Source organism: Sylvia atricapilla, chromosome 1 (assembly GCF_009819655.1).
Source record: "Sylvia atricapilla isolate bSylAtr1 chromosome 1, bSylAtr1.pri, whole genome shotgun sequence".
In the NCBI taxonomy this organism is placed as follows: domain Eukaryota; kingdom Metazoa; phylum Chordata; class Aves; order Passeriformes; family Sylviidae; genus Sylvia; species Sylvia atricapilla.
The window spans coordinates 52683172-52695477 of record NC_089140.1 but is presented as its reverse complement, the minus strand read 5'-3'; the positions used below and the strand labels follow the sequence as shown (position 1 = coordinate 52695477).

The 12306-nt window shown below is 41.1% G+C and overlaps 1 protein-coding gene across 2 annotated transcripts in view; it reads left to right on the top strand.

Moving 5' to 3' along the window:
• The window catches only part of HECW1 (HECT, C2 and WW domain containing E3 ubiquitin protein ligase 1), a 258375-nt gene extending 256959 nt beyond the window's left edge, over positions 1-1416 (top strand). For both annotated transcript variants that reach the window (XM_066322766.1, XM_066322776.1), the window contains exon 28: positions 29-1416. In XM_066322766.1, the coding sequence (XP_066178863.1) occupies positions 29-140 (112 nt within the window). In that variant the 3' untranslated portion in view covers positions 141-1416. The remainder of the gene's footprint in view (positions 1-28) is intronic.
• The last annotated feature ends 10890 nt before the right edge of the window (positions 1417-12306 follow it).

Here is a 12306-nt window from a genome sequence, read left to right as displayed (position 1 = left end):
TAACATGTAGCATATTTTCCTTTTGCAGGGCACACACATGTTTCAACCGTTTGGATCTTCCACCTTATCCCTCATATTCTATGCTGTATGAAAAGCTGCTGACAGCTGTTGAAGAAACTAGCACCTTTGGACTTGAATGAGGGGGTTTAGGCACTTCTGGTGTTTTTATGGCTGATGATGTCACCTTTCCTGTCCGCCATCATTTGATCTTGGTTTCCCATTCTTTATTTTTGAAAACAAAACAAAAATCAAGATTAACAAAAGCTGTGCATGAAGAACTGCCACCCTCTACGATCTAACCTTCATGCTTTCATCCTCTGTTTCCAATGGACTGCTAGTCTGTATGCAATAGAAAAACAACTGTCTCAAGGTTTCTGTATATCTCTACATACCTCCATTAATAACAATGAAAATACAAATGCAAGTTACACTACACTTGACCAAATGTTAATAAATGTTTACTTCCACCTACATTGATTAAAAAATAATATAAAAAAAACCTCATCAAGCATTCTAAGCTTTTATATACCCATATCTTCTAAATCAATTCATTATCCATCTTACTTCTTAATCGTTGAATCCAGTACTAGGAGCTGGTCAAATATATCATCATCCATCCATATTTTCTCTGTATGTATTGTCCATCTGAAAGACACCTATGAGCGAAACTGAAATTTTTGTATATGAACTCATGATCCACATCAGTTGCATCAGCTGGAACTGGCCCAGATACATGGTGCAGATAAGACCTTCAAAAACTAAAAAAAACCCAACCTGTAATGCAATGCAAAGCATCACGGCGGTTGTTATGATTGTTGCTTGCCAGTACTGGAGAGAACTTGCACTTCAGAGCTATTGGGAGGGGCATCTCCACTGTAATGTTTACTACACAAGAAGCACAAGGCTGTGCACACTCAAGAAGGATGTTTTATTATGTAGCATAAAGGACAAGGCTTCCTTACCTTAGTATTGTATATGACAAGGAAAATGAGACGTAAGAAGAATGTTCTACTCTTACGAATATCCCTGGGTTCTCTTTACCAGATCTTTGTTTTCTGATATTCAAAATGTTCCTTTCCAAATGACAAGTCTAGACAATCCCATCCCCTGTGTCAGAAGTCATTTATTTTCCGTTAAGTTGGGCTAATCTATGGTTGCTGGGGGCGGTTTTCAGTTCTGTTGTTTCTCTTTTCTTGTTCAGTGGAATAGTACATATCCTCAAGAGTGGTTGGTTGTAGGCAGAATGTTTTCGTCTGGGGTCTGTCAAATGAGAAGCTGCAGTGAATCAGGGTGTTTGTCAGGTATGAAGAGAACTATGACTCTCTGAGGGTTAAGATTTTGGTGCACTTCCTCTTGGAGGAAGCCCAAAGGCCCTCCAGTCATACTAGGTACCACTACACTAAAGATCTTGCTCTTGTTACTCTGAATCCAGGGGAAAAAAAGGAAAACAGCAGTAGGCTTGTCTTCGGATGGATTTTGCTGAGGCTGTTACAGTCAGCCTCACTGCTTTGATTACATTCTTGTTAATCTTTGCTGCCCTTGTTTTCCAAGGCTAATCAGATTGAAAGTGTTTGTCTTAACTGGGAAACAGAAATACAAAGTATCTTCTGACACTAAATATGTTAAAGGATGCAAGAAATGCAAAGTGAGAGATTTGTGAAGGTGAGAAGGTAACATCATAGTGTCTAACAGCTTGCATTAAGTACAACACATCCTTGGGAGTTTCTTACTGGTAGTTTTGTGTTAGTTATGCTTTAGATCACTGTAAAATCAGGAGACCAGTTCAAGATCTAAGACACCTAATTCGTCTTAAGTTTTCTCTCCAGAGAAAAAAATTGGACTCTGCTTTCTCACATATTTTTATGGTGGTTGTACAGAACTACATCACACTTGAAAAACTGCATTCTGAAAATTTTAGATATTTCTCCTGCTTTTATTCTTAGGTCAGCAGGTATTTGAAAGGTGGTGGACCCAATAATACATTTCTAAGACATATAATATTTTTTTTGCAATGGCACATAAAAAATTTAAAGTAGTTAAATTGCCCCTTCATTCAATTTCTGTGGCATTTCAGCCACTTTTATACTAATTTACTGTATGGCTTTTACTGAGAATCTATGTTTAAGTATGTTGTTGTTGTATCACAGTTGCAAACAGAGGCTGCAGCTACAGGCCAGTTTCATTGTACCATATACCAAAAAATGATGTTCAGTGTTTCCATAAATGAGTTCTTCGGCATCTATTCCATGTGACAGCTCACTGCACAGGAGAGATGGAAAAATTAATGTTTTTCTTAGAGCATCTGTCATGTGCACATGAATTCCATCAGAACAAGTCACACCAGGAGACGCTGAACATGAAATCTTCCAATGTATGTAATTCCTCCCTCTTTACCTCTGGGCCTCCAAATCCAGTGATTGGTGTGTGGTTCCTCATTTATTCCTGGTGGTGTTACAAAGTTACCTGTACTATGTCAAATGTTGGATGTCTTCCAACATTAGAAGAAAGAGAATCATCCAACTGGGTGGTCCATGTTTGGCCACGGAAAATCAAGACCTGTCTCATTAACATAATAAAAAAGTGGGGGAAAAATAATCCAATCTTAACAACACTGTAAAGTTAATTTTTTTAAGTAATTTTAAACTATTTTATTACAAAAAAAGTGAAACTATTTTTTGTAGCATAATAAAAAATGTTTGTATTTCAGAGATAGCATCAAGCTTCACTAAATGAAACACAGAAAGCTTTCTCCTGAAATTCTTCTTCACAACATTTACTGGCACTTGTCATACACTAAACTAGATTATGTTTGGCGGATGCCATCCGAACACCTTATGTGTTGCTCCTCTGGGAAACACAGAGCATAGCCAGCTACTTCCCATCAAAATCCTTAATCCAAGTTGTCTTTCAAGCACACAGCTTAATATTTTTTAAAAGCTGCTTTCTAAATTGACAAAGTCATGCAGATTTCCTTGCAAGATTTTTGGATCTAAGGCCAGGAATAGAGACAGTTGACTGTCTTCATAAAACAGAAAGAAAATGCCATATGTGGCTTTTCTTGCATTCTGCCATTCCAGCCCTATCCCTCTCTCTTCTCAAATGCCCTACCCCAATAGGTTTTCAAACTATGACATCATCTTTCTGATATCCGGATCAACACTTCACAGTGTTTCTTCATTCCTTGCGTCATGCCATGGGCAGAATCCAGTCCCAGCCTAGACTGAAGAGGAAGCTATGCATCTGAAGTGGCATTGCAGTGTCAGAGTGAGGCAGTGAATGGTGCTAACAGGAGAGAGGGAAGAACCTACCTCTCTTGGCCTGTTATTTAACCTGCCCATTATGCAATTAATTGACTTTGTTGTTGTTGTGCATATGCAAGACATACCCTTCCTTGTTCATCTGTTGATTCAAGTGCTGTTACTCCCCAGGTCTGCATCTTCATTTGTAAAACACTGACTCCTGATTACAGAAATTCTGGTTTCATTCTGGTTTCATCCTGGTTTCATATTTCCCCACAGAAAGACTAGAAGATATTCCATAGGGCAGATTTACAGTGAAATAATCTTTTCAGCTCTTTCACCTCAGTTCCCTTTAAATCTGGTGGTGGCTAGATATGGTGGTGGCTAGACTAAGATACAATATCAACATCAATAGATTTTTAAAATGTAAGTGAAAAATGGAAGAGGCAATCTGACAGCTTTCATGAATTCTAGTTTTCAATCAGAGCAATGAATACTGGCAACGGTTTCAGAGAGTCCATATGTTTCTCAAAATTATTGTCATGATAGTAATTAATACCATTAAGGTAGAGGGAGGGAAGGGGGTACTTCTGTTTTGAAATCATGTTAATTAGAATTAATCTGGAGATAAGAGAATGGAAATAGAAATTCTAAAGAATCAGTAGGTCTTCCACTTTGAAGTAGTCTCACTGACTGTTCAACCACTTCAGCTATGCAGGATTTGATCCAGTATAAATATCTGTATCTTAGTGTTAACAATGTCAGATCTAAACTTTACAAATGCTGTCACTTCAGTCTGCAATGAGTTACATAAGGTTCAGTTTCAGCCTGTGCATATTCAAAACCTGACTTTTATGTTCCAGAGAGGTCCATGGCTATCACAAGGTAAGAAGTGAGTGGTCCAAAGTACATCTAACACGTAGTGGAGAAACCCTTAGTTTTGTACAGGTCTGTCACAGGGGACTTTTTGCACCCAGTTTGCTCAAGTGCCCATGAACTTTTGAACTGTAGCTGAGGTTTGAGTTTGTAGTCTAGTCTGAGAGATGGCCTGTGGGGAGGGGAGTGTTTGTTGGGATTGTGTTTTGTTGTTCTAGTTTCACTGTAACAAATAGTTGACATACCTCTAGTTGGAAACAATAGAATACTGAATTTGTACATGAAAACTGAAACTGAAATAAGCTGAAATATAAACGCACAGCAGACGGGTTAAACTCGTCCTTCACTAGTAATCTCTTGACAGTCTATGGAATTTCAAAAGGACAAATTTGACTGGAGATCTGTTTAATTTCTGTCAAAATGGTATTTGCCCTGTCTCCATAGTAAATTAATAGGGCTTCCCAGTCAAGATTAAACACTTTCAGTCAAATGAAGACCAACAGATCTTTCTACAACAAATGCGGTGCTTTTTTATTATTCTCACTGTACCTCAGTGTTCATTATAAAAAGATAAAACTACTGCAATATACTAAATATGAGGTAGGTTTTCCAGTTATCACAAGGTCCAAAAGATTGGATTGTTACTTTCTCACTAGTGAGTCATGTAGTTCTTTTGTTCCAGTAGAAAAACAGGTGCCTGTAGATAGTAGATACTAGGTATAGTAAATGTTGTACCATGAGCCAAATTCCCTGCAGCTTCCGATTTATCTAACGGAAATGTCTGTTACAGTTTTTGATAAAGATTACATAAAGTCAGTGGCAGGAAAGGTCCTCATTATTGGACTGATTTTGCTTTTATTGACAGAAAAATGTCACATGATACTCAGGCTGTGCTTTCTATTCAACCATATCACTATGGAGGAATGTCAATAAAATCACTTTGTTATGGTATTGCGTGGACTGTCTATTACAAATAAACTATTTCATAGAGGATGTATGTAACAGTGGGTGGAAACTGGCATTGTCAAAGCCCACTGATTTCAGAAATTGCAGCTCCAGGATCATGTCCCTTCCCACTATTGTGTTCAGGCCCTTCCACTGCCTTTATTCAGTTTTTCAGGGCACATGTCTAAAACTTGAGATTCTCCACATAGGTGTGCATGACCAGAGCCCCCATGCTCTCCTACCTTGAGAGCATGTGAGCTTATTCCTTGCTGTAGGAAATGTCTGGTCAAACAGAGGGACAAAAGCAGTGTGTATGCTACTTACACATACCTTGCTTCTTGGTATAATTACTGCATTATAGGGATGAAATGCAACTGCAAGGATGATTTCTTAATAGCATATGCTGGGTCTGCACTGTGTTGACAGCAAATACATAGCAAGATGCTCCAGCATTTCAGTATGTCACACCCATTTCTCTCTTGCTCATCCCCCTAATATCTCTGGCATGTTTCATTAACACATTCCAGGATAGATTAACACGCCTCAGATACACTGTCAGCAGACACCTTCCTGACCATACCTGCTTTCTTACATAAATGGCACTGCATGAGGGATCGTGGTACAATAGGAAGGATGGGAAAGCCTAAATATGAGGCACTGTTTCTATAAGGAAAAATATAAATCCATGGAAGATACTCCAATAAAAGTGGTGATCATATCCTGCACAAGACAAATAACTAATGAACGTGGAACTGTGTGACTGTGAGAACTCTTGAGAGCCCCTCTGGTGCTGGCACTGCATTTCATTCCATATGGAGGAGCACAGGTCCACAAGGCCCTGCACTGGCTCTCCTTCAGCAGGGATGGTGCTGCTGCTGGCAAGAGTAGCACCCACCCGTGCACATGCTCCAGAAATCCAGGTCTCACAGCTCAGCCTTTGTTCATATCCTGTGTATGTGATTGTGCACATGTGTGAGGAAGAAGTGAGAGAGAGGGCATTTTGGCACTAAGCTGCATTTCTGTGCACAGTTCACATATAAAGGAAGGGAAAATCTATGTTGGTTAAAAAGCAGTGAGATGAGCTGGTGATCATTGAGCTGCATCACAGATGTCAGTTTCTGCAGCAGTGATATGTCTATGTGGCCAGAACTATGCCTTTTACCAGGACCCCTTTGGTGATTCCATTACAGTTCTAGGAACCTGTGGGTACTGTGAACCCATTCAAAGCCAAGTTGAATGGTCTTAGGCAGTCTGGTCTAGTGGGAGGTGTCCCTGCCCATGGCAGAGAGGGTTGTGACCAGTTGGTCTTTAAAGTCCATCCCAAGCCCTTAACATTCTGTGATTCTATGACAATTACTGAATTTCTGTTAAAATAGAGCAGCAGTTCACATGAAGCCTCCATGGGTATCCAGTGTCTTTCTTGGCACGCTGACAAAACAGTAATATTTTTTTAGGATATTATAAATCAATAACAATCTTTTCCTGCCCTACAGTAGCCGTGTCATTGTTTTTTTCTACAAAGAAGAATAAATCCACGTGCAGCCTGATGTTCATCCTTGTACAAGAGGCCAGACTGGACAAGAGCTGTAATGTCTGGAGAACAAAATGCACAAAGGATCTGCTGTGTCTCTTCTAATCATAAATTCTCCTTGAGATGTAAAGACACACTCTTTTACTATTTTTTAAATTTAATTCTTTTAAACTTGAAAACCATTTTTGACTGAAAACACCTTTCATGGATCTATCAAGGTGAAAATTTGTGGCTGTGTTTAATTCCTACTCTCTTAAAACTAAGTTTAGAAGAAAAATACCCAATATATTATTCTACCTGAAATACAAGCCCTGAATCTTATTTGTATTAGGCTTTGATGTAAAGCAGATTTATATAGTTTTACCTGAGGTATAAATGAAGCTCATCCTTTCAGTGCTGTGTTACAGCTCTCTGAGATGGGATAGAAGTCACTGGAACAAACAAAGAGTGCAGCTAATGGGTTTTTTTTATTTCCTGAACTTCTGGCATGTAGGATTTCCATATAACTAATTGCTATGGTACATGAAGATAATGGTACTGCATGGAGGAGTTTCCTGTGCCAATGATAAACAATAGTAACACTTAGGTAACTTGCCTTTCCTTTTGTGAAGAGTACTACACTTTAGGAACATTTAACTTTTTGATTTTTTTCAGTATGAAAATAGAAGACTGCTTTGGGTTATCTTTATTTCCCACTTACAAAATAAACCAGTTGTAAGGAAAAAGTAATTCTGTAAATACCCTGCAGTGTGACACCGAAAATGTGTCCAGTGAGTTTCAAAATGGACCACAGACAACAACTGGAAAAGTGTTGTTGGATGTGATTTCCTAATGCTGGTTTTCCAAGATCAAAACAGCATATAAAAATAAACTGCATATCCTCCAGTTTTTCTGTTTTCAGCACCTAATATGCTTCAGTCTGTAAACAAAACAGTACAGGTTCCCAACCAGTATGCCACATGAAGTCATCATGTTTTGGTAACAGCTTTTCAGGAATGCAGCTGGGGCAGCACAGGAATCTGCTTAGGAACTTTGTTACAGGCTGTGATTTGACTTCAGTACCTCTTAGGTATGTCTTGGTACTGATCGGTGACTTTTTAAGAATGACTGAAATTAGCAATAGAGATTGCTATATAAGATTATACTTAGAGTGTGTGAGGATATGTTTACTGACAGCTTTGGCTATGGAAAATAAGCTTCCCTGCATGTAAGTTAATAGCATTAGTGATATGTGCATTGATTAGCAGAACTGGGACCTTAGAGTTTAACCCCTGCCTCTATAGTATGTAAAGTCCACAACATGACTTTTGAACACCATCACTGTGCTTCAACAACGTCCTCCAAATGTACAAACTGAAACAACTCTGGACACAGCCATAAAATAAGTGGTGATGCATCTTGGATTTTATAAAATACAGCCTACCAACTTTGTAAAAGGTGAATTAGTGTTTGGGACTGCCTGGGCACTGCAGAGAAGCTGTGAAACTGATCTGAGGAGCACCTAATATAACTGCGTGGGGACTCATATGATACGTTTTTCAGCTGGTAAGTCAATATTGTAATAATATATGTAAAATTCATATCCAAATGAGAATTTCTGCAAAATATGAACCTGGGAGTATTTGAAAAAGTTACTGGTAGATTCCCTAAGCACAAGTTTATTCATCTGTCTTAGAAATTATGAAATCAAACCCTATGAGGAAAAGGAGGAATAAATCTTATTGTAACATGAGCAGCAGCATATATTAAATCTCTCACGAATATAAAAATAATTCAGCAAGGTGGCAGTAATGATGCTTACTGCTGCCACTTAGTGGAGCTATGCCTTCCTTCCTTAAACTAGAAAAAAGAAGATTAATAACACTTTTTGTTGTTGTTGTTGCAGCTGCTAAGAAACATCCATTTGTACAGAAGTACAGGAGGGGACAGTTTTTCAGTCGTGCAGGGTACTGAGAGTTCTTGAGTAAGTGCTTTTACATAATGACAAGAGTCATTTGAGTACAGGAGCAAAACCCCTCAGGTGAGGAACGTGTACTCTTCCTGTTGCCTCATAGATAAAACCACATCAAGAAATAAGCAGCTTCAATGAGGAATAACTAACTTCAGAATGGAGCTTCAGCAGCCTGCAGAAATTCTAGCCACGAAGATGATGAATCTTCACCAGTACAGAAGCTGAAAGGATGAATTTAGTAATTCAAAATGAACAGATATCTTAAATTATATGTGCTGAGCTACAGATGGTAAGATTTCATATTTCTGTTACACCGTGATGATGATGATGATGATGATGATTTCAGATATCTCCTCTATCAGTACGAGCTGCTTGAATATGTTTGTATTGGGAAGAGAAACATCCTGTGATTATCAAGCTAGAGTCAGATTGATATAACTGAACAAACCTTATATCCCTATCCAACACTTTTGATCCGTCTCTTCAGGGCAGAATAGAAATCACTCTCTCGCTCCAGTGCATGCAGACATAAATTTAAAGGGACATTGCTTTTAACAGAATACCTGTGGTGGTGTCTTTCACCTCACATCCTTCTTAGCTTGCAGGCCAAACACAGCTCATGAGTATGAATTCCTTGGATGCTACTGCCAGAAAGAAAAAAAAATATATATTGAAATGTAGAACAGTTGATATTATCTGTACCAGCAGACAGTAATATTTGCTATGCCATCTGAGTGCAACTGAACATACAGCAGCTAATACTATTTAAGTGACTGAAGCCAAATATCCAAACAGCAGAGGAAAAGCATCTGCTTTTTCAGGTAACACATGAGAGCAGGTAATACAAGAGAGAAACCAGCCTGGATATGTCTGTTAGCTTATCTCTAGATAAGTATTGTTCATATCCACATGTATTTCTCCCTGTGTAGATAGCACAGATAAGCTTATGCTGCAGTATTTAAGACCGAGATCAGTGCTGTTTTAGTGCACAGGTGAAACTACAGTGAGTCATGAAGCTTATATTTATGCTTTCTAGAGGGACAACTGAAATTAATACAGCATGTTGTCAGCTCCACAATATTCTGGTACTACTAGGCAAAGCATCATTTGTTCTATGGCTAGAGCATAGCAGAGTGGGAAAAGATGCCAGGCAGCCAACACGGCTTCACCGAGGGCAAGTCCTCCCTGACCAACCCAGTAGCCTTCTATGATGGGGTGATTACATCAGTGGAAAAGGGAGGTGTAGCCCTGGTTCGTGCCTGACATGTTTTGGTTTCTGAAATTCCTTTCTCAGGGAATTTTCTGTAAACAAGAGACATGTTTTGGTAATGGCAAAAATGTTTACATATTTCACCAAGGAGGGGCTTCTTCTTGATGTCCCTCTGGTCTGACCAATGTGATTGGAGAGGTTTGTCTTCTTGTCACCAATCGAATTGGTCTGTGTGGAATGATATAAAAGGCAAGACATTTTCCAAGAATAAAGGAGTCACCTCAGCCTTCTGAAGTCGGAGTCTTTGTGTTACTGTAGTGTACAATAGCGACAGGGAGGAGCTACAGATGTCTTTTTATCTGGATTTCTGTAATTCCTTTAACATGGTACCACACAACATCCTTCTCTCCAAACTGGGGTTGTATGGGCACATTCAGAGGGTGGTGATCAGTGAACTCAGAGTCCCAGTCTGTGACAAGTGATGTCACAGGGGCCCATATTGGAACCTGTGCTATTTCATGTCTTCGTTAATGACACAAGGGGATCAAGTGCACCCTCAAGAAATTACACAATGACACCAAGTTGAGTGGTGCAGTTGCACACCTGAAGTATGGGATGCCATCCACTGGGATCTGGGCAGCCTCAGCAAGTGGGCACATGGGAACCCCATGGGACACAACAACACCAAATGCAAGGTTCTGTGCCTGGGTTGGGGCAACCCCCAGTATCAGCACAGGCTGGGGGATGAACAGATCGAGAGCAGCCTTGGGGAGAAGGACCTGGGGGTGCTGGTGGATGAGAGGTTGGACATGACCCAGCCATGGGCATTCACAGCCCAGAGGGACAAACGTGTCCTGGGCTGCATCCAAAGCAGCGTGGGCAGCAGGGCAAGGGAGGGGATTCTGTCCCCCTGCTCCTTTCTGGTGAGACCTCACCTGCTGTGCTGCTTCCATCTCTGGGGTCCACATGATAGACCTGCTGGAGTGAGTCCAGAGGAGGCCACAAAGCTGCTCAAATGGCTGGAGCACTCCTCCTGTAAAGACAAGCTGGGAGAGTGGGGTTGCTCAGCCTGGAGAAGACCTTAGAGCAGCATTCCAGTACTTGAAGGGGGGCTACAAGAGAGAGACAAACAGTTTAGCAGGGTCTGTTGTAATACCACAATGGGCTAATGGTTTTAAACTGAGTGGGGGTCATTTTAGATTAAACATAAGGAAGAAGTTTTCTACAGTGAGAGTGATAACACCCTCATTGTAAATCATGGTTCAAGCTGAAAAAGAAAAGGCTTCACGGTGACATAATTGCAGCCTTTCAGTATCTGGAGGGACATCACAAGAATGATGAAGAGGGAGTTTCTACAAGGAGGTGTAGTGACAGTGACAGGACAAGGGGGAATATTTTTAAACTGAAAAGGATGTTTATATAGAATATTTTGAAGAAATTCTTTGCTCTGAGGGTGGTGAGACACTGGAACAGGTTGCTGAGAGAAGCTGTGGATATCCCATCCCTGGCAGTGTTCAAGGCCAGGCTGGTTGGGGCTCTGAGCAACCTGGCCCAGTGGGAGGTGTCCCTGCCCATGGCAGGGGGTTGGAACTAGTTGATATTTTAGGTGTCTTCCAGTCGAAACCATTCTATGAGTCTACTTTTTTCTGCAAATCAGATTTGGCAGTAAGTGAGTAAGGGAATTGCAGTACAACGCCTTGTACTCTCATCCTGCCTCAATGACCCAGGTTTGGACTGGATCCTTTCCTGTATGTTGGCCTGTTTCCTCAATAGTTTTTTCTCCTCCATGCTCTGGACGTTGGCAGGAGGTTACGTGCCCTTACAAGAGGCAAATGCCACAGAAGTGCCTTGATAAACGACAGCCACACAGAACAGGTGTCTTTAACATGTGTGTTAAGTAATCGAGACAGTGAAGGGCTTGACAAGTAAGCACATGCTTTTCTCAAGCCTTTTCCATTCCTGTTAGGCTCATGCCAAATCCGTGAGGCAATTCCCACCAGCCTGCACAAGCCGATGACTAGGAGACAATTCCTGCACACCTCAGAGAGCCACCTGGATCTCAGGCATGCATGGAGGAGAGGTGCTACACACGCCTCAGCTGTGGGAATGGCTCAACTGAGACTCGTGCCTCAGACACCACAGGGACCAAGGCTTCATCAGGTGGGCCAGGTGCATTTGGCCCATGAAGAGCTGCTGCTGCCCCTTTTCTCCTTGCCCTCTGTCAGCCTTGCTTCCCAGTGTCCTGAGCCTGGATGCCCCACACAGCCGATGCCCTCCACCTCCTGCGGGTTCACCCCAGGCTTCACACTCCCTCCCTGCTGCCCCATGAGGCACACCTACGTGCCCACAGAGTGAGGTCCTGGGCTGGGGGATCACAGAATCCTTAGTGTTGGAAGGGACATCTGGAGATCACTAAGGCAGGTTACATAGGAACGTATCCAGGTTGATTTTTAATGTCTCCAGAGAAGGAGACTCCACGACTTTCCTGGGCTGCCTGTTCCAGTTCTTCGCCACCCGCAGTGAAAGAAGTTCTTCCTCATGTTGAGATGGAACT